Raw genomic sequence first — 27,495 nt, forward strand, 5'->3', positions numbered from 1 at the left:
AAAGAGCAAGTCAATCACGTCAGGATGGGTAACTCACATGCACCATTGAATGTCCGTAACAGTAAGCCCACAATTCGTATACAGTTCCACTAATTTAAATACTTTAGAATCTATGTTTCTAAAGGACAAATCCTTTTAGAAAGAGTGCTTCATTTTCTTTTAGTGATTGATTCATAGGTGGTTTTACTTGCTAGCTCCTAATCTTTCTATAAAAATATATTCATAAAAATTAATAAGATACCAGAGTCATTTAACAAATTAGAACATAAATAATTTCCTCACTTATAAAATGGAAGTATTTACATTGGGAATACCTAGTTCACTTTCACACTGCATCACATTTGAAAGCACCATTCCATTTTTTTTTAACATATACAAAGAGTTCTTTGTATACATAAAATACAACAAGAAAAGATGAATCTTTTTCTTGAATTAACTTTTAAGTATTTCTTTCAGCAGAGGACTACACCAAGAACTGTGGTCGGACATACTAGCTTTGAGGACAAGATCGGAGGCTTGCTGCTGTAAACGTTCTCTGGCAGCTGCTAGCTCACTTTCCACTTCCTTGTGTTTGCTTAATAAAATCATTTCTTCCTCCTTGGTATCGTCAAGCTGTTTCTGAAGAGCCTAAGAAAAATAAAATGCCATTATTAATATGCAAGAATGATGCTACGCTAAATAATTCACTTACATTGTAAGACTGGCAAAATTATACTTGACCATACCTACTTTTAAATTGATAAGTACTGATGATACTTATAACTTAGTAATTTCATAAGTCATATGATACAACCATGAGAGGTTATTCTACCTTTTCAAATCCATCTTAATCCTGGACAGATATTAAAAACGTAGCAATGAGTGGAGCAGGTATAGCTCAGTGGCTGAGTGCCTGCTTTGTGGGTCCCAGGTCCCAGGTTTAATCCCCAGTACTTTAAAAAAAATAAAAAGTAACTATGAGTTTTCTATACCAATAAAACATAACTTGCAAAGACTTTCTGGTTCTTTCTCAGACTTCTGCCATACCCCTGTTTAACTCAAATTTTTAAGACAATCTTAATTTCTTATTTACTGTCATAATATCAATTGATGGGCAGACCATTATTAAAGAAGGGAAAGGAAAAAGCATAATTAAACCCTAAGCCTAATATCCCAAATCACTTATGGGAAAAAATGAATATATTTCTTAAATAAAGTCCCTTTATAAACAATCAGCAAAGTTTTAAACTTTACTTTTCTGGGACTTTAATATCTGAAATTCTAGGATGAATTATCAGCAACAGGGTAATAACACTATCCCCTTCATTGATACGCACAATTTGAAAAGCAGGAAAAGGCAAAATGGAAGTAAAAAAAAGTTTAAAGTGGTCGGAAGGGAAAGAAGCTGATCCTAAGTCAGCCAGACTGCTCTCTAGCTCACAAAATGATTACATTTAAAGGAGAAAACTGGTGAGAAGGGGGTGGGGTGCAGGTTTTAAACGTCATATTCTTTACTTACCTGAACATTGTTTTCTGCTGTAGCAAGAGCTACCTGCAGCTTTTGACATTTGTCATGAAGACTTCCAGCTTCATCCTGTACCATCTGCAACTCTGTCTTTAATTTTCCTATGGTTTTCCGTAATATTGCTTCTTGTCCCTGAAATTCTTTTCTAAGATCGGATTCCTTTTCTTTGCTAGCCTGCAGGCTTTCTGCTGTAAAGAGCTGTGACCTCTTCAAATTGTCAAGCTCATGTTCATAAAAGGACTGAGCTTTGTTCAACTTGCCTTCATACTCCTCAATTAGTTTTTTCCGTTCAAGTCTCAGCTCTTCCAGTGTTTTGTTCAAGGCCTCCACCTCCGTTCTGTGGAGTTCCTCTGCCTTCTCCTGCCCTTTATTTACCGCAGCACTGTGATCCTGCTGTGACTTCAACAGCTCTTGGATCTCCCGTCTGTGAGCAGTTCGCAATTCTTCCAGAGCCAATCGTTTGTCTTTTTCAAACTGTACTTGGAGTTGTCCAAAGCTCCGTAACTTTTCCTCAAATTTCCGTCTAATCTCTTCCACCTCTCTAGACATGGTTACTATGCGCTGGACGTGCTGGGCTTCTGCACAAAGTTGCATGTCCTCAACTCGGTGCTTGTAAGCTTCGAATTCCGTCAGAGCCTGCTGTTTCATTTTTACGTGATCTTCTAAGGATGCTTCTAAAACTTGAATCTTTCTCTTAAGGTCTAACTCCTCTGTTACTTTGCTTTTATACTGCAATATTTTTTCTCTTGTTTCGGCAAGAATTTGTTGGATTTCTTCTTCATGTGCATCTTTGAAGGCTTGAATTGCAGATTCATGCTCATCATTTTTAGTGTTCAAAGCATATATTACCTGGAAGGTTTTAAAGATGGAAGAAGAACTGAGTGAATCATGCTCTAACAATTCTTTCTTTTGGATTGATATTTTCATATGCACATAATACTGGCTCTAGTAACTTTATGCAACTACTTTTGTACTCATAGATCAATTTGCCTAGCAAAATTTTACCTTAGCGAAACCTCAAGTTTGATGATTTTTAAACCATGACTTCAAAGCATTCAAAATTAAGAATGTTTTACTCCAAATCAAGCATTGAGGAGGAAAGGACAAAGGAGGCCAGCAGCCTGACAGTTCTCCCTGGGGCCAGCCTAGCTTAGCCGAGGCTGTCATGAGGACAGGAGAAAAGCCTCATAGGAAGCCCCACACTGGTGTCCTAGAGGTAGGAGAGACTTGGATGAGGGGAAAATTGAGGCCCTAAGTCTTCCCAAAGGCCTCTTTCATCTGTTAAATGTCTTACGTATTTTAATTTTTGAAATGGCTTTTACTAATTCCCATACTGCCTGTTTTTAAAACCAATCTTCTTCTCTCCCAAGTTCTTACTGGTCACCTTACAAAATCCAATTAGTGCTTTCCTGCTCATGTGTCAAATGCTGTCATTTTAAACTCACTGCCTACTTTTGCCTCTGCCTCCAGGCAAGCCCAAATCCTAGAGCCAGTGTCCTAGGCATAGGTCTTTATTTTATTTTATTCCTTGGGTTTTAATGATTCCACTGAGACTGCCCAAACCTAACTTCAAATGCCCCTGTTTAATAATGCTCCCACGCTTATATATTCCTTGATGCACTCCACCACACCAGTGGTCAAACAGTACAATAGTCACGACTGCTACTTAAGGCTTAGAGATGTGCCCACTTTCTTTCTCCTGTAGTAAAAAGGAAGAAGTGCTAGGGCAGTGAATATTATATACTCAAACAATCCAGAAGCTAAAAATCAGTACCCTGGAGCACTGCTCATTTAATGGGCTCCTACTATTATTATGTCAGTGAGAAGGTAATTTACTGCACTTGTACAAGCAGGAACTGGGGGAATCTTCCCAAAACCAGTTGAAACTGAGAAGGGCGCCTAGGGTTTTTATAGGGTTCCTGTTTCAGTCAGGGTTCTCTAGGGAAACAGAATCAACACAGAATATCTGTCGATAGTAAGAGATTTATCAGAGTCTCTCATGCAGCTGTGGGGATTCACAAGTGCAGGTTCTGTAGGCAGGCTGCAGCCAGGAGCTCCAATCAAAGTCCAATGAAGATTCTGGGAGATGCTGTCTATCCAAAGACGAGCTGGGAAATTCTCTCTCAATGCTGGAATCACTTCCCCTTTTAAGGGATTCAACTGATTGGGTTAAGTGTCACTCACTGCTGATGGCAATCTCCCTGATTGATGCCATTATAACCAGCTATCTCTGATTTACCACTGCAGTAAAGTCAATGGTGACTAAAGTCTGCAAATGCCCCTGCACTACTGTCAGCCCTATGCTCCCCAGACCAAACAACTGGGCACAATTACCCGGCCGAGTTGACACAGTAGCCTAACCATCACAGTTTCCATCACAGATATGATGGTTTCCTAACCATCACCTTTGAGGAAAGGTTACGGAGCTTTGGACAACTCCAAGTGATGTCTGAGTGATGCATTCCTGCCATGGCGGTGATGACTTTAGATTCTTTTTACTAGGTCTCCTGAACGGAATGTGGGCAAATTTCTTATGCAGAACTCCTGTTTGATGTCCCTGTTCACAGCCTTTTATCCCAGGGAAGTTTCCTGGGCTATAAGGTCCTCCTGGCAATGGCTTTGCTGAGATGTTCTCTTATTCCTGACTTTCCTGGGAGTAAAACTGGGACAATCCTTCTAGGAACTAAAGTAGAGTAAACTACGAAGATCAATTTAATAGAAAACCAGTTCAACTAGCTCAGGGGAAGGTATTTGAATTTTTCAGAGCTGCTTAAGGAAAGACATTTTTATTAAGCTCATTTTCCAGCTATCACTACTCTCGCTTTAGAAATTAATTCCAGCACCAGACTCCAGGAACTGCTAATCAGATGTAAAAGTGTTGCCATTTTTGTAGAGCATTTGTTCATTCAGCCTGAGACAAAGGAGGAAGAAAATCTGGCTCTCCAAATAACTCTAATAATTTAGATCCTACTTACCAAGCACAAGCTGCCACCCTGCAGGCCTGCAGCTGCACTTGCCGGAGGACCACACACCTGCAGGCTAGTCCATTGCAGGAACTTCTCTTTCTTCATGGGGCTTTGGCTCCCTCAGTTCAGTCCCCTGTCCATTTACACTCACCTGATGTGCCCTACTTTGTGAGATCAATCATATCAAAAGTAAATAGAATTGAGAGATGGCAGGAACTCATCTTCTTGCCACATCTACCCCTTCTACTTCAAGGTCCACCAGGAAGAATATGTGCACAGAAGGGAAATAAATACTTACTCACAGTCTCTCTCTCTCTTTTAAGCCTAATACCAAATCCCAGTTTATGTCTCTAATAAGCTAACACAGATCCCATGGATGAATCCCATTATTTGGGCTAGGAGCAATTTTAAAGGTAGCCTATCACCCAGGAAAGTTGAGGTTTCCTTTTCCTTTCCCCTAAGGCCATACTTGCCTCCCTTGTCCATAGCCAGAAAAGACGGAAAGGGGCAATAATGAAAACTAGGCCAACCAGAGAGAAGCCCATTCGCCACAGGACCTAGAGCAGAACTGGTCTAGGCCACAGGCCTTCCCAGGGAAGATCAACACTCTCCTCTGCTCTGTCTTACCACCTGTATGAGAAGAGATAATTCAGAGAGGGAATTCCCAAGAGCAAAACCTTTAGCACTTGGCTCCAGGAAATGATATTAAAAATGACCAGCTCACAGTGGATCACAGTATGTTTGGGGAAAAAATGGGGAGGAAGGTGATATATAAGCTTCCCTTTGTCAACAATTTATCCAAATACTCTTCTCTTTTTTCTAACATTTCATTTCCCTTCAGTCTTTGAAGAGTCAGTTCGAGTCCTGCCTCCTTTAAAAAGCCTCCCAAAACCACTAAAATCCATGGGAATCTATCTTTTCTTTATATCCACCACCTCCAGTTCATTACCACTCAGTAAATGTTTGGTGAATTAAATTTGGGGATTGGAGAGCAGATGTGGCTCAAGCAATTGAGGGCCCACCTTCCACACGGGAGGTCACAGGTTTGATTCCCAGTGCCTCCTAAAGAAAAAAAGAGCAAACAATGAGCAAACAGACCAGGGAACCCAGCTGATGTGGCTCAGTAGCTGAACGTGCCACCCATATACCAAGTCCTGGGTTCAAACCCCAGTCCTGGTATCTCCACAAAAAAAAAGGGGGGGAGAGGGGATGGTCTTAACAATAAGGTTAGAAATACATGAAGGAATGCGAGGATGTTAGAGAGATCAAAAAAAGCAGCTGAAGATACATAAAACATTATGAATAAAAGAGGTAGGAATTAAAGCACTAAATTAGAAAGAATAGGAGTTAAGCAAGGCAAACAATACATCTGACAAGTAACAGGGAAACATTACAGTAAGAAGGCTCTCTCTCAACTTTATATTGTAATCCAGCCATCAACAACCTATAGCCTACAGGCCAAACCTGGCTGAGGCTAGTCTTTGTAGGTCAAGTTTTCTTGGAGCACAGCTACGCACATTCATTTCGTATCACCTATGGCTATGTTACCCATTTCTCCCCACACACACAACAGAATTGAATAGAAGCAGAAAAGGCCATACAAAGGACTCCTATTCTACTCTATACTGAGACAAGCCACTTTATCAGCCAAAATTGACATAAAAAGAGAAGGATCTACATTTGCACTAGCTTTGTTTATTCTCTACTAAATAACAGAGACAGCATTTTGTACCATAAATTCAAATCTTTGGTACAATATCTTGCTACTTTAACTTTCTAGCTATGCGACTAACAGGCAAATTACTTAATCTCTCTGTGCCTCAGTTTCCTTACTTGTAAAATGGGTTTAATAATAATAGAACGACCACATAAGACTGTTGTGAGAGTTAAATGAGTTACTACATGTAAAGCACTTGGAATAGCCTGACACACATATGTTAGTATTTTAGCCACCTTCATCTTAACATGATGAACTAAGACATAAGATGCTACATAATGTGTCCTGGGTCACATGGTGGCACCAAGTAGCAGAATTAGAACCAGAACCTGAGTTTTCAGTTTCAGGCCTGGGATTTTTCCACTACAACGCATACACTGAAAAAAAACAATTGTATGATTCTGAAAGTCTATTATATAAAACAAATAAGTAGTCATACTGCTCGTATTTTGGTATCTCCCCCCAAAAAGTTAAAAAGTTTCTAAGAACATAAAAAGGAAAAATAAAAGGATACCAAGCATAATAACAAACAGTGCATTCATAAATGATCATGTGAAATACATCACGATTAAAGTACATTATTTTTAAATGAGAATGTGACATATGAATTTTTAAGTTGACCTTAACCAAATGTAGTAACCTTCAATTGTTCCCTTTCTATACAGTTACAAAGGTAACCATTTAATTATTCTTTCTCTGATTCAACACTACTTCTTAGAGAAAGATACTATAAAAGCTCCCTATGTTCTTTGAACACATAGAAAACATGACTTGAAGTATTAATAGCAGAACTGACTCTAATTGGATTTCGGACCTTAGGTAAAAATCACTTAATTTCTGCCAGATTCAAGTTTCTCAAATTAAAAACAAAAACAAAACATAGCAGATGAATTGAAAATTCTTAAATGCTCTTTGTTATATAAAATTTTTTTTGAAAAATATAAAGCACTGAAAGATGATATGCTTTCTTTCCCTACTGTTGGAGAAAAACAGCATTCGCTGGGACACACAGAGACTGATATGACCACAGGCACAGAATTTATTGAGAAGCTCTCCCAATGGAGGGGATCTGAAGAACAGTCTTCAGCCCCCCCACCAACATGGTGGGGGCCTAAAGAGAGACTTCAGCCCACTCCTGGAAGGGGGGGATTTGATTTATACAGAGCTTTTCTGAGCAGGGGAATAATAGTCAGTGGGAGGGGGTTGAGGGTCCGAGGGAGGTGCAGGGACCAAGGGGAAGCCCTAGAGGTGAAAATTTTCCCTTGTATGGCTAGAGGGTAGCAGGTTAGGGAGTTATGGTTTCTTGAAATGCTGCAGGAGCAGATGTTTCTTTGATCTGTATGAATTAAAGGGTTTCTTTATCTCCCTTTGATATGTAGGTACTAAAGGTTTCCATCTCCCTCTGACATGCAGGTAGCAAAGGTCTTCATCTCCCTTTACTCCCCCCCTCTCTACATGGTTTCTTTGTTTAACCTGTGGGGAAGTGCCATACCCATAGGCTTATGGAAGAGGGGGTTAGCCTTTCCCCAGTGCATATCAGGGGAAACTGAGCTATAGCTTGTTATTTATTGCAAGTCTCTAACACCTATTAATTGGAGCATTTATTTCTGGAGAGAATATGACTAATTTTTAAAGAAACTTCAATCAGAATGAGAATCATCCATAAAAATGGCTATTATTTTCCAAATAGGAAAAAGAAACACTGTAAAGAACCTTTTCATAAACTAGGTGTTAGTATTAAAATATTAAGAGATATTTTAAGTTTTTCTGGAACTATGAACATTCATAAAATTGGATAATACAATCATTTCAGCAATTTCATACAATTTTATAGCCCCATTTCATACCAGTAATGCATAATTTAATGACACATTCCTTGATGAAAAGCAATAAGTAATTTTTCTTTTTTAATGAATTTCCAGATATTCTTAATCAAAGAAAAATGACAACAATTCTAAAAGCTAGTTTTTAAAGTGCTACCTATGTTAAAAAATAAGTCATTTTTAAATAGTTCTCATTGTTGGCAATTTATAAATAAGTTCCCAATAAAATGTAACTAATCAGTAACAAAGTATATACACAAAAAAGTGTGTTACATAGCTTAAAATATTTTAATTGGACCTCAATTGCTGTATGTTATACGAACAGGCTTAACACAATGCTAACACTGAAGAATAGTGAATGAATTATGGTACATCTATACACGTGTCATTTAAAAGAATATTTCATGATATAAGAAAAAACTTGTGAAAAGATATTTAACATCATTAGCCATTAGGGAAATGCAAGTCAAAACCATAATTAGACACCAACTGTTTCCATTTCCCAGATGCTAAAACAAATACCCACAATGGGGTGGTTTAAAAAATGGGAATTTATTGGCTCACAGTTTTGAGGCTAGGAAAAGTCCAAAATTGTGTCAGCAAGCAATGCTTTCTTCCCAAGGACTGTGGCACTCTGGGGCTGGTTGCCAGCAATTCCTTGTGGATTTTGTGTCACATGGCAATGCATATGCCTATGACAATGCACAAACTTCCTCCTGTGCCTTTCTTTATATATGTCTGCATTTCATTATGCTTATAAAGAACTCCATTAGGCGGCAGACTTGGCCCAGGGGTTAGGGCGTCCGTCTGATACATGGGAGGTCTGCGGTTCAAACCCCGGGCCTCCTTGACCCGTGTGGAGCTGGCCCATGCACAGTGCTGATGCGTGCAAGGAGTACCATGCCACGTAGGGGTGTCCCCTGCATAGGGGAGCCCCACGCAAGGAGTGCGCCCCATAAGGAGAGCCGCCCAGCGCAAAAGAAAGTGCAGCCTGCCCAAGAATGGTGCCGCACACACGGAGAGCTGACGCAACAAGAAACGCAGATTCCCGTGCCGCTGACAACAACAGAAGTGGACAAAGAAGACGCAGCAAATAGACACAGAGAACAGACAACCGGGGTGGGGGGGAAAGGGGAGAGAAATAAATATTAAAAAAAAAAAACACTCCAGTAATCCTGATTAAAGCCCAATGTGATTCAGTTTGCCACACTGTAACTGAAAATATCATTTTCCAAATAGGTTCATACCCACAGAATGGACAAGATCAAGAACATATTTTTCTGAGGTATACAATTCTATCTATTACTTCACACCCACCAGGATGCCTATTTTTTTTTAATGGAAAATAAAATAATATTTTATTATTTTATACTTAACATAATATTTAATATTTTATTATTTACTGAGGATGCAGAGAAATAGGAACCCTTGTACATTTTTGGTAGGATGTAAAATGGTGCAGCCACTGTGGAAAATATTTTGGCGTTTCCTCATAAAGTTAAACATAGGGCCACCAGGACGCCACAATCTGTCTTCCAGGTATATACTCAAAGGAACTAAAAGCTGGAATTTGAACAGATATTTGTACATCAGTGTTCACAGCAACATTACTCACAATAGTCAAGAAGTGTAAGCAACCCAAATGTCCATAAAATGAATGAATATGATATATATGTAAAATGGAATATTATTCAGCCATAAATGAAAGACGTTTTGATACATTCTACAACATGGATGAATTTTGAAGACATCATGTTAAATAAGTCAGGCACAAAAGGACATATATTTTATGACTCCACTCTTTTGAAATATCTAGAATATTCAAATTCACAGAGACAGAAAATAAGAGTACAGTTTAGGGGTGGGGCAGGGAATGGGAAATTAATGCATAAAGGATGCAGGGTCAATGTTTAGAGAGATGGAAAAGTTTTGGTATTAGAAAGAAGTGTGTGTATTAGTTAGCCAAAGGGGTGCTGATGGCAAAATACCAGAAATCGGTTGGTTTTTTAATAAAGGGTATTTATTTGGGGTAGGAGCTTACAGATACCAGGCCATAAAGCATAAGTTACTTCCCTCACCAAAGTTTATTTTCATGTGTTGGAGCAAGATGGCTGTCAATGTCTGCAAGGGTTCAGGTTTCCAGGGTTCCTCTCTTCCCAGGGCTTGCTTCTTCCTGGGTTCAGGGTTCCTCTCTTTCTGGGGCTTGCTTCTCTTTCCTCTGTGTGCTTACTTCCTGGGGCTCCAGCTTAAAACTTCAGCATCAAACTCCAACATCAAAAACCTCCAACTCTGTCCTTTGCCATGTCTTTTATCTGTTGAGTCCCCACACTTTGGTGGGTGGGTACTCAACGCCCTAATGATGTGGCCCAATCAAAGCCCTAATCATAATTTAATCGTGCCCAGGTACAGACCAGTTTACAAACATAATCCAATATGTATTTTTGGAATTCATAAATATATTAAACTGCAACAAGGTAAGAGGAGTACAACATAGTGAATGTGATCAATCTCACTGAAATGGATGGTGGGGAGGGTTGAGATGTGAAGTTTATGTTGTATATATGTTTCCACAATTTGAAAAAAAAGGAACTAAAGAGACAAAGGCAATTAAATGCAATACATGATTTTAGACCAATTGGATCTAATAATAAAGAGGAAAATATTTACAGAACACTATTGGAACAACTGAAAAAAAATGGAATACAGACTGATTTAAATCAATGTTAAATTTCTTAAACTTGGTAACTATACTTAAGATATGTAAGTGAATATCCTTACTCTTAAGGAAGTATTAAGTGTTCAAGGAGCATGATTGTATACAGTCTACTCTCAAATGTTTAGAAAATAGATATATGTATAGAGAGATAGAGAATGATATAACAAGTGTGGCAAAATGTTAAAAGCTAATAAACACAGGTATCTAGAGAGGGGGTATTTTGGAGTTTTCTGTATTGGTATTATATTATTTTGCAACTATCTGTAAGTATGAAATAATTTCAAAACAAAATTTTTTTAAAGAAATAAAGAGCTTATAATACAAATACACAATGCTATATATATTAATATACAATTTTATAGAGAAAAAAGTAAATGTCCATGTGTGTATAAATACATATTTAACAAACCAACATTTAAGGGAAGATATTCAGTATTTTTGAACCTTTAATGAACATGTTACTGTTATAATCAGAAAATATTAAATATTTTAATAGATGAACATTAACAGTGTTAAAAGGATGAATACTCAAAATGCCTTCATTTCAGAAAAATATAAAAATGCAATCAAAAACATAAAATTAAAGGACCATTTTTTAATTACCAATAAATACCCTGCAAGTTATCTTTTAAAAATCTAATATAAAAATTATACTTAAATTATTTCCAGGAATATTGAATATTAATCATTACACTTACAAAAATTAAGTTCATGGGAAGAATTTCACTGCCTGAACTTGAAACATATTACAAATCTACAGTGGTTAAAACAGCATGGTACTGGTATAAAGACAAACACATTGATTGTAGCAGTTTGATATGATTATGAATTCCAACAATAGATATTGGATTATGTTTGTATTCTGGTCTGTACCTGGGTGTGACTGAGTTATGATTGAACCACATCATTAGGCCATTGAGTCCCCACCCCTTGGTGAGTGGGGACTCAGAGACGAAAGGCAAGGCAAAGGACAAAGCTGAGGGTTTTTGATGTTGGAGTTTTGATGTTGGAGTTTGATGCTGAAGCCTTAAGCTTAACCCCTGGGAAGTAAGGTCACAGAGGAAAGGGAAGCCAGACCCAGGAAGAGAGGAAAGCTGAGCTAAGGAAGAAGCAAGCCCTGGGAAGACAGGAACCTTGAACCCAGAGAAAAGCAAGATCCTGAAAGGGAGGAACCCAGGAAGCCTGAACTCTTGCAGCCATCAGCAGCCATCTTGCTCCAACACATGAAAATAGACTTTGGGGAGGGAAGCAACTTATGCTTTATGGCCTGGTATCTGTAAGCTCCTAACCCAAATAAATACCCTTTATAAAAACCAACCAATTTCTGGTATTTTCTATCAGCACCTCTTTGGCTAACTAATATATTGATCAATGGAATAGAATTGAGAGTCCAGAAATAAACTCTCACCTCTATAGCCAACTGGTTTTTGACAAACCTACCAAGTCTGTGTTAATGGGACAAAACAGTGTCTTCAACAAACGGTGCTGGGAAAACCAAAATAATGAAAGAGAACACCTATCTCACTCCTTATAAAAGAATCAACTCAAAATGGATCAATGACTTAAATATAAAGGAAGCTAAGTCCATAAAACTACTATTAATAGAAGAAAATGTAGGGAAACATCTTAAAGACCTTGAGGTAGGTGGTGGTTTCTTGGAACTTACACCCAAAGAACACACAACAAAAGGGAAAATAGATAAATAGGACCTCTTCAAAATCAAATACTTTCACACCTCAGAGGACTTTGTCAAAAGGTGAAACGGCCACTGAGTCAATGGGAGAAAATATTTGGAAATTGCATGTCTGGTAAAGGTTTAATATCCATGATATATAAAAAGATGTTACAACTCAACAATAAAAAGACAAACAACAGGATTAAAAAATGGGCAAAAGACTTGAATAGACATTTGTGCAAAGAAGAAATACAAATGGCAAAAAAAAAAACACATGAAAAAAATGTTCAACATCACTCATGATTAGGGAAATGCAAATCAAAACTACAGTGAGGGAATCGGATTTGGCCCAACAGATAGGGCGTCCGCCTACCACATGGGAGGTCCAAGGTTCAAAGCCAGGGTCTCCTGACTCATGTGATGTGCTGGCCCATACGCACAAGGAGTGCACAAGGAGGGCTGATGCATGCAAGGAGTGCCGTGCCATGTTGGGGTATCCCCCGTGTAGGGGAGCCCCATGCTCTCCCATAAGGAGAGCTGCCCAGTGCGAAAGAAAAGGGCAGCCTGCCCAGGAATGGCGCCACACACACGGAGAGCTGATGCAGCAAGATGATGCAACAAAAAGAGACACAGAGGGAAGCAGACTTGGCTCAATGGATAGGGCATCCGCCTACCACATGGGAGGTCCGCGGTTCAATCCCCGGGCCTCCCTGATCCGTGTGGAGCTGGCCCATGCGCAGTGCTGATGCACGCAAGGAGTGTTGTGCCACGCAGGGGTGTCCCCTGCATAGGGGAGCCCCATGCGCAAGCAGCGCACCCCGTAAGGCGAGCCGCCCAGCGTGAAAGAAAGTGCACCCTGCCCAAGAATGGCACCGCACACACGGAGAGCTGACACAAGAAGATGACAGAACAAAAAGAAACACAGATTCCTGGTGCTGCTGATAAGGATAGCAGCAGTCACATAAGAACATACAGTGAACGGACACAGAGAGCAGACAACTGGCGGGGGGAGAAATAAATAAAAAAATAAATCTTTAAAAAAAAAAAGAGAGAGACAGATTCTGGGTGTCACCGACAAGAATACAAGTGAACACAGAAGATCACACAGCGAATGGACACAGAAAGCAGACAATTGGGGGGGGGGGGGGGCAGAAGGGAAGGAAGAGAAATAAATAAAAAATAAAACTTAAAAAAAAAAAAAACTACAATGAGATATCATTTCACACCTATCAGAATGACCGCTATTAAAAAGAGAATTACAAGTGTTGGCAAGGATGTGGAGAGATAGGAACACTTATTCATTGTTGGTGGGAATGTAAATGGTACAGCCACTGTGGAGAACTGTTTGGCAATTCCTAAAGAAGCTGAATATAGATTTACCACAAGACCCTGCAAATACCACTAATGGGTATACACACCCAGAAGAACTGAGAACAGTGACACGAAAGGACATCTGCACACCAAGGTTCATAGCAGTGTTATTCATGATTGCCAAAAGTTGGAAATAACCCAGGTATCCATCACTGATGAATGGATAAAAAAAACAGTGGTTTATTCACACAATGGAATATTATGCTGTAAGAAGAAATGAAGTTGTAAAACATATGACAATGTGGATGAACCTAGAGGACATTAGATTGAGTGAAGCAAGTCATGCAAAAAAGGACAAACACTGTATGATTGCACTACTATGAACTAAACAGTATAACAAATTGCATGATTCCATTTATATTAAATGTAAATATAAATCAATTTATAAAGATGAAATTAGATTAGTGGTTATGTAGGGCTGGGGAAAGCATGTCAAAGGGTATGGAATTTTTCTTTTTAGAGAATAAAATGGTTCTAAAACTTTTTGTGGTGATGAATGCACAACATTGCAATTAAACTAAAAGCCATTGATTATACACATTGGATAGATTCTATGGTATCTGAATATATCACAATAAAACTACTTAATAAATAGTAAATAATTGTGAAAAAAAAGGCATATATTTGGAGGAAAATGTAGGAAATCCAAATATCTATAAAGTTTGATCGCTTATTACCTACATTTTTCTTCTCCTCCTCCCCCCACCCTGTTTTGCTGTGTCCATTTGCTGTGTGGTCTTCTGTGTCTGTTTCTTTTTGTCTTGTCTTCTCATTTCCTCCTCTAAGCTTCACCAGGATTTGATTCTGGGCACCTCCAACATGGGAGAGAGGTTCCCTGTTGCTTGCACCACCTCAGTTCCTGGTTTCTGTTGTGTCTTGCCTTGGCTCTCCCCTGTGTCTCTCTTTTTGTTACATCATCTTGCTGCATCACTCGCCACACACACCTTTACCAGGAGGCCCCAGGGATCGAACCTGGGTCCTCACATACAGTAGATGGGAGCCCAATTGCTTGAGCCACATCCACTTCTCACTAGCTGATTTTTAATGGTCAATCCCTTCTTCATTAATTCTTTCCTACAAGAGAAGTTTACTGTACACCTGCAACAGGCCAAGAACTATAATTGGCACAGGAAATACCAGAGTCAACTAGAAGAGTGTACATGATTTCTATTCCCATGCAGCTTAGCTGAAAGTAACGTTAAAGAAATATTTACTCAATTAGTCAAAGTAAAAATTTGTTAAGTCATGTAAAGGAAGAAGAATACAAAAAGAGTCTTTATAGTGGGTTGGGAGTCTAATAATGGGTTGGGAGTCTAATAATGTTCGAGTAGTCCACTAATTCTGAGTAAAAGGCTCATTTTATCTTAACCACAATCTCTTAATTTAGTCAAAATGTCAAGGGAAAGCTATAAAAGACTGAAGGAATACCAGAAGTAAAAGGCACAAAGATGGGGAAGCACAGGAGTCAGAAAGCAAAGAAGGGCTGGAGAGCTAGGGGCCAATATGGCCCACACTGCAGGCACTCCTGAAAGCTGGTTGACATCTGGAAGGGAGAAACTACTGAGAAAGAGAAGAAGAGAATGAGGACAGCCCTTCATCAGAGTCTACTCCATGGGTATGGAGTTGGATACAGGCCCACAAACAAAGATATTGAGGTTCAAGATGCGGGGATAGTCAGTGTGACTGGTGGAAAAGGCAGTCCCAAAATTAAAAAAGTAATATAAGAGAGAGTGCCATTCAGTAATTCAGTAGAGTGGTATGGATGGAGGCTAGAGGACTAGTAGAGAATGTGGGTGAGTGGATGGGGAGAGAATGGGGGCAGATCAACTGGCACAGGTAGAAGACTGGTGCTGGCTGAGAGTAAGGAAAAACCCCTCCTGAGAAGAGTGGATATAAAGACTGAGATCTCAGGTGGAGAGGGAAGAAGATGGGCAACTGCTGCATGACTGTTCCATACTCCTCTGTGATAGGGAGATGCAACCAACTTAGAGTGCAAGGAGTCATCAACAGCTTCTTCTTGCCTCTAGCCTCTACCATACCCCTCTAGTCCTCTCCTTGATTCTCCTTCCTAACATCTTGGGCTGCAAGACCTACAGGCTAGTTCTTCACTTCCACTTTCTCCCTGGCCCTATTAAATTTTATTCCATTCTCTTTCTCCATTTCCCAGTTCAAAACTCATTATAGTCTAAGAGTCTGTTTGCCACTTGATTGATAAATAAATAAATGTGATGATGGAGGAAAACCTTTTCCAATTTGAGATGCTTAAGCCCTGGAATCCTGCTAGCCCACAAACAAATAAGCAAACAAGCAAACAAGCATGCAAGAGTTGATTTGATGTGGCAAATAACAAGAAAAAAAATGAGTACTTGTGCAATGGATTAGTACCATAGCATTAAGCAGTATAAATTGAAATAGGGGGAGACTGGAAGTCAGGAGACTGCAGAAATATACTGACTCCTGCCTGGGGGAATGAAAATGAAAAAGGGAAATCTAGAAGATAATTCAAAGGAAGAAACAAAAACACTTAGGATAATGAAGAGAAAAATTTAATTTCTAATTTCCATTCCAAGGATTAGATTTAAGGTGGAGCCAGACAGACAAACAAGAGCTGAAAAAGGAAAGTATGTTCCTTTTTAGGTTTATTTCTTTATTCTTTGGCATGCAGGAGAAGTCTAAGGGGAAAGATGATTAATTTATTTTGGACATGCGGCATTTGAGGTAATGGCAGACATCCAGGTGCAGATGACAGTCTGAAAGGATGAAATGGACAGAAGCTTCCTAAAATTAATTTAGGGTTCTACCATCCCAGAGCAATATTTTATGCTTACCAGAATATATCTTTTGTCTTATTCAAGGGTATTACTTGACCTTGGGCATCAAATTAACTGACCACTAAATCATAGTTCTATTATGCTTTATCAGCTTTATTTATCTGTTGTATTACTGAAATCTTCATATCTTCAAAGACTAATGCCATTAAATATGATATACCAGGAACCTCCTTGGTTTTTGCTGGGAATTTTTTTCCTTTTAAAAGTGATATGAATTTGGGAGTTCACAACATACCAAAGATTTATGCTGTGATAAAATGAAGTCAAAAGGCAAAAACAGAAGAGCTCAACTATCATAAATATTCAATATCAAGATCACAAGATCAAGAATCCTCACAGATGCCACCAAAGAGACTATGTCCCTATATAAATCCAGTCTGGTGGGCACTCAAAAAAGTGCTGAAATTTGTTTTCTTTGCTCCTGTTACAACCACTATTTATGACACCATCTGCACCTCTCTGGTCCCTTTACCAAAGGGGCTAAGAAGGATAGATTAAGAGTTTAAAGCAGACAGAAATTTATTTCACAATATGGTTAAAAATTAATGTAGTACAGCTTGAAACCAATAAAGGCTGCTGATCAAGGTAAACACATATACACTATTACCACTGAAGCAAAGATCCAAAATCTTAGAAGTAATCTCTAATGGCCTTAAAAATACGGCCCTCTTTCTTACTGTGCCAATATGTAAAAGACGGGCAAGTGGCTGAGCAATACAATATCCAAAGTGTGCACCATTACATAGTGTACACTGGAAGTTCTAACCTTCTGCTAAGCTTATAATAAAGTCTTTGTTATTCCCATACATCTAAGAATACCTTTCTTAGACTTGCATGTGGGACTGAAAGTATATCTGCTAGTCTGGAGAGCCTATGTTTGTGTTTAAAATGGCAGGGAAGGGCTCTTCCCTAATAATGCATATTAGGTTAACATGTCCAACTAAATGAACAAATGGAATGAATAAGGGTCCAATTACAGTATTTTCTTTCATGTGTTCCTTTAATAAATGAAGCATTTTATCTAATAAATATACAAAACTAGGAACACAAGAAAAAGAAATCTACCTAATTAATTCTTTAACAGATCTTTAAAGTATCTAACATTATATCTAAAACATATTAAGTATTCACTCTTAAAAGTTTGTGGCTAACCACTGCAGAAAGTTGTGAATTATTTCTCAGGTTGCCAAAATGTTTGTAGCAGTTTGATATGGTTCATGAATTCCAAAAACAGATACTGGATTATGTTTATAAACTGGTCTGTACCTGGGCATGATTAAATTATGATTAGGGTTTTAACTGAGCCACATCAATTAGGGTGTTGAGTCCCTGCCACTTGATGGGTGGGGAATCACAGATAAAAGATATGGCAAAGGACAGAGTTGGAGTTTTGATGCTGGAGTCTTGAGCTGGAGCCTCAAGAAGTAAGCACACAGAGGAGCCTGCTTGTGAGGAAAGAGAAGCAAGCCCCAGGAAGAAAGGAACACTGCTCCCGGACAGAAGCAAGCCTCAGGAAGAGAGGAACCCAGGAAGCCTGAACACTTGCAGACATCAGCAGCCATCTTGCTCCAACATGTGGCAAAAGACTTTGGTGAGGGAAGTAACTTATGCTTTATGGCCTGGTAACTGAAAGCTTCCCTTTATACCCTTTATAAAGACCAACCAATTTCTGGTATTTTGCATCAGCACCCCTTTAGCTGACCAATACAACATGTATGTTGTAGCAGATTGTAATTTCCAAAGATGGTCACAATATTTCCCATCCCACTCTACTGCAATGTGACCTTGCCACCCCATTGAGAACTAAAACCTAATTGCTCTCTTCTGGAATCTAGGCTAGGCTTAATAACTCACTTGTAGCCAACAAAATAGGGCAAGAGTGATACCGAATTACTTTCAAGCCTAGGTTATGTAGCACCCTGACCATTTTTCTCCGAAGAAGTTCACTCCCTGAATAGGTTGCAAAAGTTTCCATTTCTCTTTTCTCTGAAACTCCCACCTACACACTCCATAGATATGTTCTTGTTTTTAACAGCTTCAGCCAGATCAGTCTAAACTGGATTTAACCACAAAAATATGCAGTTGGAAGAAAGTTAACCTAGGAGAAAACTGCCTGATTATAATAGTAAAAATCACACTCACTGAACTATAACCCAGGCACTTCGTTTCTTTAATGCTGATGCTATGCTTTAAAACTACATAATATTTCCCCTGTAAATGGACAATAAAAAAAACAACTCTTGATTGGCTCCACTTTTATCTCCTTACCTTGTTTTGCAACCCTGAAGCAGGAGATGCCCTTGCATATAGCCCCCTGAAGTTGGAGTGCCCTTGAGCGTAGCTAGCCCTTTATTAGTTAATAGATCAGCATAGAACTAAACACCCCAAATGTCTACATCAGCTTGCTTAGTCAAAACAGTTCTAATCAATCAGAGTTGGCCTGCCTGACATGCACAGTAGCCTAAATCTTAAACTTCAAGTAAACTAAGTATGTAATCAATCTGCGCATGTTCAGTAATTAGACTATCTCTAATCTCATCATTGCTCACTATCCTAAGATTGCCTGCCTTTGTTTGAATGCCATAAAACATTGAAAGTTGCTCTAGTTCAGGGAGAAGATTTGAGGACTGTCTTCCTGTCTTTGCAAGGCTAGCCCTTGCTAAATAAACTTTTTCTCTTCTCAAAACCCACTGTGTCTACTGATTGACTCTGTGCACATCAGGTAGGACTCACTTTTGAGCCACAACAATTAGTAGAGGCCCTAGAATTTCTTTCTCAGTTTCCAAATGCTGTCAAAAGCCCAAAGTACATGGAGAGGCCAGTATAGCTTGCCCCCACTGAGCCCAGCCTTCGAGTTATCCCAGTCCAGGCTCCAAATATGTAAGTGAAGAAGTCATCTTGGAAGTGGATCCTTCACCCCCAGCTGTTTCAACTCCCAGCTGATTGAGTGACCCCCAGCCATTTAAACCTTCCCATCGAGACGTCAGACATGGTAGAGCAGAAACAAGCTATCCCCACTGTCTCTTCTCTGAAGAGACAGGCCCAAGACTTTCTGAGCATAATATATGGTTGCTTGTTTATACAAGATTTTGGAGTGGTATGAAAGGCAGCAATAGATAACTGGAATGTTCACGTTGGATAACAGGGCCCTCTCCTCACTTAAATGACCACAGTCAACATTTTTCTTTTCCTTTACTGAAACTCTCATTCCCAAATATATGTACATAGCCAATGATAAATGTCTACTATTAATTCTCCCATTTATTTTAACTGTTCAACTTTAGAAATCATCATGTCCAAAAAAGCCATTTCCTAATGTTTGGTTTCCAACTTATTTCTTTTAAAAATCTTCTTTCTCAACATCCTCTCCACTTACTGAATTATTTCAGAGTTCCACCCTATTATTTCAATCTACATTTGAATTAGGTCAAGACTAAAGACATAATTACTTGGGCTCTGAATCTCATGTGAGTTGCAATACCTACTCTCCAGGTCATTGGACTCACCCAGGACAACTAACAAGGAGGAGATGATGGCTAACCAACACACCAAAGAATGGAGATTGTCTAGAACTGCAAGCAAGAGAGTCTCATCCATCAATCATATGGTCGAAGTCCCCCTTCAATTAAAGGTGAAGTGGGCATCACCATCCCAGAATCCTCAGGACTGGTGAATGAACTATGGACCAAAGTAGACTTACTAGTATTCTACTATAGACTTATTGTGATTCTAGCAATGGAAGAAATATCACCGATGTGGAGGCAGTGGCCACTAGAGATTCTGAGGGTAGGGAGAGGGAAAAACAAGTGTTAACATGGGGGCATTTTCAGGACTTGGGACTTGTCCTGAATGACATTACAATGACAGATAACGGCCATTACATATCTTGCCATAACCTATAGAATGGAGTGGGAGTGTAAACTACAATGTAAACTAGAATCCATGCTTAGTGGCAATGTTTCAAAATGTGTTTATCAATTGCAATGAATGTACCAGACAAATGAAAAATGTTGCTAATGTGGGAAAATGTGGGAGGTATGGGGAACTGGGCATATGGGAATCCTTTATACATTCTTAGATTACTTATGTAATCTAAGTTTTTAAAAGAAAGAAAATGAAAAGAAAAAAAGACAAAATTACTTGAAGCAAGATGCTGTACATGAATAACAGCCATGATAAGTAAACATTCTGTCAGGCATAAGCATTATTTAGCATTTATCATAAACAAAGCACTATACATCAGTAACTCAGATGCTTATCATTATAAATGCTTTATCAGAGTAGGCTATTGAATTTTCACTCTCATCCACAAGTAAAATTTTGTCAGAAAAGCATATTTTAGTGCTTTGAAAATATCATTCTTTTTGATGTATTATTTCAATATAAGCTCTTCAAACCATTGTACTTTTATAAATATAGCCTATTTTATAACTTACTATTTCTATATTTAATAAGTATAAATTGGTCACTCACAAATTACAGTGTAAAAATCACACTCTTTATTTTCCTGACAGAACTTCATTTCCTTTACGAACCTTTATAAATACTTGGTAGAGAAAAACTTGATTCTGTTGCTTCTAAGTACTTAGTCATTTTCAGATTAAAGTTTAGACATTTCAGAAGATACTCTGTTAAAAGCAGGTATCATCTCAGCCAAAATTTAGAATTCCCTTCTGAAACTCTTTCCCATCCAAGGATTTCCCCTTATGGTGTCACTTCTACTTTCACTCTGCTCAGCTCTACCCATCTGCTTTTTAAAAACTGCCATATATTAAGTGGACAAGCTGTACATCTCGTTAATCTAATCCTTTTGCTAGTTCTGGAAAATGTGGTGAAAAACATGGGAGAAGGCAGCTGGGGGCACTAGTTAGTGTGATAACCCAAATACTCTAGGACAAATAGAGAAAGGAAGGGCTGATGAATAGGGAGAAAATGAAGGGACCAAAGGACCAAGAGAATAGGCAAAATGTGAAAAAGGAAGGGAGTGTTGAAAAGTTAAAACATTCATTTATTTAATCAACAAATATTTACAGAGTATCTTCCCCATACACTGGAGTTTAAGATTCAGAGAAAAATGTGTAGAGGTAAAGATGATAAAAATTGAGAGGTCAAGAAATGTGAGGCTGGGATATCAGAAGGGGCAATCCACAGATTGGGAGGCAATAAAGAAAGGTGTAGGTAAAACAGAATTTACCGAAGAGTTGAGGAGTAATGGTCTGCAAGTTGCAAGGGGAACTAAAAGAAAGAAGATACAACCTCCAGAGCCGTTGGTTGATGAAATGTGTAAAATGAGCAGTGATCACCTGCAAAGCCTGCAGTGATAAACAGTACTGGGGGGGGGGGGGAGTGAGGTTTTTAATTAAAGTAAGAGAACAGAATGTTATGAAGACGTGGCTACAGAGAATTTTGTTCAGCATGGAAGAAGAGTTCTGAAAGCAAGTATAAATACTGGACCAGTGACCAAGATGAAGAAGCAGACAGCTGCCTGAGGATAAGCTAGAAGACACAGGGGCCTGCACTTAGAAACAGAAATATGAGACAAGATGGAATGAGCTGGAAGCCACAAGAGGCACTTTCATCTTACCATTTTGAATGCACAAGACTGGGTGGGGTTTGAACACAGGATTCCAAATAGGTTGGAGAGAAGGTAACCCGGGTTAAAATCTTTTTTACTTACCAAATGTCTAACTTTGAGAAAGTTATTTAAAACATCTCTAAGTCTCAGTTTCTTTTTCTGTTCAATAAAGTGAGTAACATCAACTTTAAGAAGCTTTCATGATGATTAAAAGAAACCATGTAAGTGAAGTGCTTAGTACAATGAGTGAAACTCACAAGTGCATAATATACTTTTTGGGCTCCTTGTTTTCCTTATTGCTGATATAGTCCTCCCAAGAAATTTTAACTACGTACGCAGGGGACATGATAGGCTAATTTGATTGATTTCTATCTTGTGAGAAATGCAGCTGTAGCTGGTAGAGGAAACGAAAGGATTCAGAACACTTTTCCTGAGATGGCCAGTTTCTCTCCAATAAAACTAAACATTAAAAGGTTTACCAGCACTGCTTTGTCTCATAGTTACTTTCTGCATGTACATCTGTTAGATTCTAAGTGCCTATGTGACAAGCTCCTTAACTTATTTGGTCCCCCAAAGTACCTAGTATCAATTAGGTACTCAAAAGGTCTACCGAGTAACTCCACATGGATATAAGCAAAACAAGCAAAGTTCCATACCTCAGAGATGTTAATTCTGGAGGCTGTATCAGCACAGTATCTCTCCTTTTATCACAACTTCTATGCACGTTTTCTAGAAGATGTTTAGATTTTATGACATTTTTGGATTTAAAGTTAAGTATCAACAAAAAAACATCAGAAAAGAAACTGGGGAATGAGTGTAGCTCAGTGGTCAAGCGCCTGCTTCCCATATACGAGATCCTGGGTTCAATCCCTGATACTTCAAAAAAAAAAAAAAGAAAACTAAAAAAATAATTCCATATAAGTAATAAAATGGGAGGATGTTTGTATTTTTATTTGCTTTTTTATTTTATGATAGCAAAATATGCTTACCAAATCAATAATCACATTAGAAGATAATTTGATAAAATAATTCATTGTTTTGCTTTGAAATTTTCTTCTGCTGTTTAACACTTGTTGAATATCTATAATTTCCTAGCTGCTATTAACAAACATAAAGCATAATAAGATTCTGCATTCTAAGACCATTTATTCCACCTTATTTGGCTGTAAGTCTCTAGAATGGACTGCAAGTTAAATTCCAGGATCCATTCTCATCCCTTGGTTCCCTACTACTGACCCTTCCCCTCCCTCTTTATACTGTCTGGAATCCCTGTTCCAGGATTTAAATAACAAATCAAACACACACTCAAAACCAAAACTAATTTCCTACATCAGCCTGGTCAGAGAACCCTCTTTCTGACCTACTCCTTGCTAAAACTGGCTCTCAGCCAAAGATAGATTCTCTTCCAACCGAGGCTCTACTTATCTTGCTCCTAACTCATCCTAAGCTCCAGAATTGATTTTGGCATTCACCTTGCTGCCCAATGATGCCTTCTAAAAAGGGCAAGATGGTACAGTCAGACAAACCTAGACTCAAATCCCAGCTTTCTCACAGCATGGCCAAGGACAAGTCACTTAACCTTGCTAATCCTTAGTTTCCTCAGGAGAATTTAATATCAACCTCATGAGGCAGTGGTAAGAATTAAATTATATAACATAAGAAAATAGCATGTGATGGTTACTCAAAAATGATATTTACTGTTATTAGTCCAAATCATTATTCTTCCACCATAATGGGCAAATGACAAGCCCTATTATTCAGTTTTATCACTCCCCCTGCCTCATCACAGTAATAAACCAGACTCAAGGTCACTGCCCACACTCCATGCAGATTTAGGCACTGGCTTCACAAATGTCTCTTCTATCCCAACCCTGCTATCATCTTTGGAAAGCTCAAAAATGCATGTGGAATCTAAATGACCAGACTTACAGTTCTTTGGGATTCCTAACTCTAATAACTTCCATTCCCCTATAAACATTCTCAAGATTGTACCTTGCATCCTGATGTAACTTACTCTATCTTAGAAGTTTTAATGTAGCTCTCATGCCACAGCTCCTTGCCTTCATCCCTCTACCTCTGGGCAGACACACCAATGGTCCTTTTAATCCTTAAATTTTCTCTTAATCTATCAGCCCCACCCTAGCTCACTTCCCTATGCAGCACATAAGCAATGGTAGATAACTGATTACTCTCTACAAAGTTCTGTAACTCTTAAGCCCCAGGTCTTCTGCTACCTACCAGGCAAAACTTGGGCTCTGGATTAATCCTCTAATAACCTGCCTTCTTCTCTCCTACATATAGTGAAAAATGAGCCTCTCCGTAGGACCTTACAGAAAACTGCAAAGCATTCAAATTGATATCAGATATGATGTCTAATGTTTTTGGGACACCCACATGTCTTACTGATTTTCTCATTTGTCTATGTTCTTTTCTCTCCCTTTCCCCACAAATGTTCTAAATGTATCCTACTCTGCTTAAGCTCAGACCAATAACCCCTGATTTTAGTCACCACCTCTATGTTAATGACTTCTAATCTTTATTTCTAGCTTTGATTTCCCTCCATGGCTTAACACACATATTCAAGTGCTTGCTGAATACCTCTATCTCGATCTACATGGCCATCTCAAACTATGGGAACTCATTATTTCTCCACTTCTCTCTTTGGGCAGCCAGTCTCCAAAATGGGCCCCAAATGACCTCTAGTTCCTGGTATGCAAAACGTTGTAAAGGGAAGTGGATATGGCTCAAGCGATTGGGCTCCCACCTACCACATGGGAGGTCCATGATTCAGTTTCCGGTGCCTCCTAGGACAGCAAGCTGGCGCGATGGGCAGGCATGGCGAGCTGACATGACACGATGACCCAACAAGATAATGCAACAAGAGACACGAGGAAAAACATAATGAGAGACTCACCTGAGCAGGGAATGGAGATAGCGTAAGTGATTGGGCACCTGCCTTCTACATCGGAGGTCCCGGGTTTGGTTCCCGGTGCCTCCTTAAGAAACAGAGAAGACAAATAGACACAGCAAGTGCAGGTAACGAGGGGGTGGGGAGAGATAAATAAATAAAACAAACCTTAATAAAACAAACAAACGTTGTGCAGTCCCCTCCTCCACTGTACCAATGTTGGTCTGTGGGACCAGTAGAATATAGCACAGGAAATATGTCACTCTAAGACAGGGGTTCTTAACCTTTTTCATTCCACAGACCCCTTTGCCAGTCAGGTGAAAACTATGAACCCCTTCCTAAGTCCACACTAAACTGTGTATCAATATTATTTAATAAATAAATGCATCACATCTGCACCAACATGTCCCCATAAGAATGTTTTTTTGAATTTCAATTTAAGTTCATGGACCCCTTGTTAAGCAAGTCTGACCTAAGATTTTGTTATGAAGACTGCAGGTTCCGTTTTGGACTCTATCTTTTGTGCCTGAATCACTTGCCATGGAGAGGCCCCTGTGGAGAAACTCCAGCACCAGGCAAGTCTTCAGAGACTGGGCAACTGCTTGATTGTAATCTCATAAGATACCCTGGATCACAACCACCGAGCTAAGCAACACCTGGATTCCTGAACCTCAGAAACCATGTGAGGGAAACGGATGTGGCTCAACCAAATGGGTTCCCATCTACCATATAGGAGGTCCAGGGATCGATGCCCAAGGCGTCCTGGTGAGGGCAAACTGGTCCATGTGGCAAGCTGGCCCATGCAGGAATGTGGCCCCACACAGGAAAGCTGTCCCACATGGGAATGCTGCCCTGCGGGAGAAAGCCGACCTGCGCAAGAGTTGCCAACTGACGCAGAGAGCTGGCACAGCAAGATTACACAACAAGAGATATAGAGGAGAGAAAATAAGAAGACATAGCAGAACAGGGAGCTGAGACAGCACAAGAGAGTAATCGCCTCTCTCCCATTCCAGAAGGTCCAGGATAGGTTCCTGGAGCCGCCCAATGAGAATACAAGCAGACACAGAAGAACACACAGTTAATGGTCACAGAGAACAGACAAGAGGGGGAACGGGGGAAGGGGGGAGAAATAAATAAATCTTAAAAAAAAAAACAAAACCATATAAGAAAATAAATATTTGTTGATTTAAGTTGCTAAATTGGGGGTAATTCATCACACAGCAATAGATAACTAATATATGTCCTTCCTATATCCTTTTTCAGTTGATCATGATATCCACCTTGTCACTCATTCACTCCTTCATTCATTCATTTAATTAATTATTGCATACTTACAATGTGATAGAAACCTGTCTCAATCCTTCTCTCAATCGTCACAAAGTCCTTACAAGTTTATCTCTAACACGTTTCTCAAGTCTGTCCCTCAGATCTCTACCACCATTGTTCTAATTTGAGGCCCTCACTAATATTATTGCAACAGCCTCCAAATTAGTTCCTTGATTCCCACTTGTACCTGTCAAGAGTAATTTATTTACGACATGGAAAGCAGCATGCATACAAGAGGTAAGGCAGCAGGACCAGGAGAGAATTCATCAAGGGATGAACTGACTCCAGTATATTTGTAGAAAGGTAACTTAAGCTTGATAGGTTTGATAGTAAAACAAAAAGTAGTTTACCCAATATGTATAGAAAAAGAACACCACTGTGGACAATTCAGAAAGTCAATACTGAGTGATCAGATAAAACTGGATTGTGTAATATTGCAGAGGGCCATAGAAACTCAATGAATTAATTCCCTATTGCTACTGTAACAATTTACCATAAATTTAGTGGCTTAAAATAAGAGTTATTTTCATCTTACTCTTACAGTTCTGGAGGTCGGAAGTTTGAAAAGGTATCATTGGGTTCAATTCAAAATATTGGCAGGGCCATGTGTCCTCTGGAGGCTCTTGGCAAGAATATGTCCCTCACCTTTTCCGGCTTCTAGAGGCTGCCACATCTCTTGGTTTGTGGCTCCCTTCCATCTTCAAAGCCATCAATGCCTGGTCAAATCTTTCTACTGCATCACTTTGACTCAGACTTTCCTGCTTCCCTCTTTCACTTTAAGGACCCTTGTGATTATATTGGGCCCATGTGACTAATTCAAGATAATCTTCCCATCTGAAGATCCTCAATCACACCTGCAAAATCCTTTTTGCTACATAAGGTAACATATTCACAGGTTCCAGGAATTTGGATATGGATATGTTTGGGAGATCATTATTCTGCCTACCTCAGTCCAGGTGCATATTTTTCTCCACAATGCTCCACAACCCAGAAACAGTTGAGAAAACATGTAGCAAGGTGGCTCAGGACTGAATATCAGCATGAGGCAAAAGGTTAAAGATATATATCTACGGTCTTAGAGGA

The 27,495-nt window shown here is 39.1% G+C and overlaps 1 protein-coding gene across 6 annotated transcripts in view; it reads right to left on the reverse strand.

Annotated features, from left to right (window-relative positions):
• The window catches only part of FAM184A (family with sequence similarity 184 member A), a 148,268-nt gene that overhangs the window by 100,426 nt on the left and 20,347 nt on the right, over positions 1-27,495 (reverse strand). For all 6 annotated transcript variants that reach the window (XR_011650119.1, XM_071218641.1, XM_012522197.4 and 3 more), the window contains exons 2-3: positions 1,499-2,353; positions 492-627 (exon numbers count right to left, since the gene is read on the reverse strand). Coding sequence is in view for 5 of the 6 variants with exons in the window: in XM_071218641.1 (XP_071074742.1) it covers positions 492-627; positions 1,499-2,353 (991 nt within the window). In the remaining variant the exon portion in view is untranslated. The remainder of the gene's footprint in view (positions 1-491; positions 628-1,498; positions 2,354-27,495) is intronic.

This window comes from Dasypus novemcinctus, chromosome 11 (assembly GCF_030445035.2).
Source record: "Dasypus novemcinctus isolate mDasNov1 chromosome 11, mDasNov1.1.hap2, whole genome shotgun sequence".
Classification (NCBI taxonomy): Eukaryota; Metazoa; Chordata; class Mammalia; order Cingulata; family Dasypodidae; genus Dasypus; species Dasypus novemcinctus.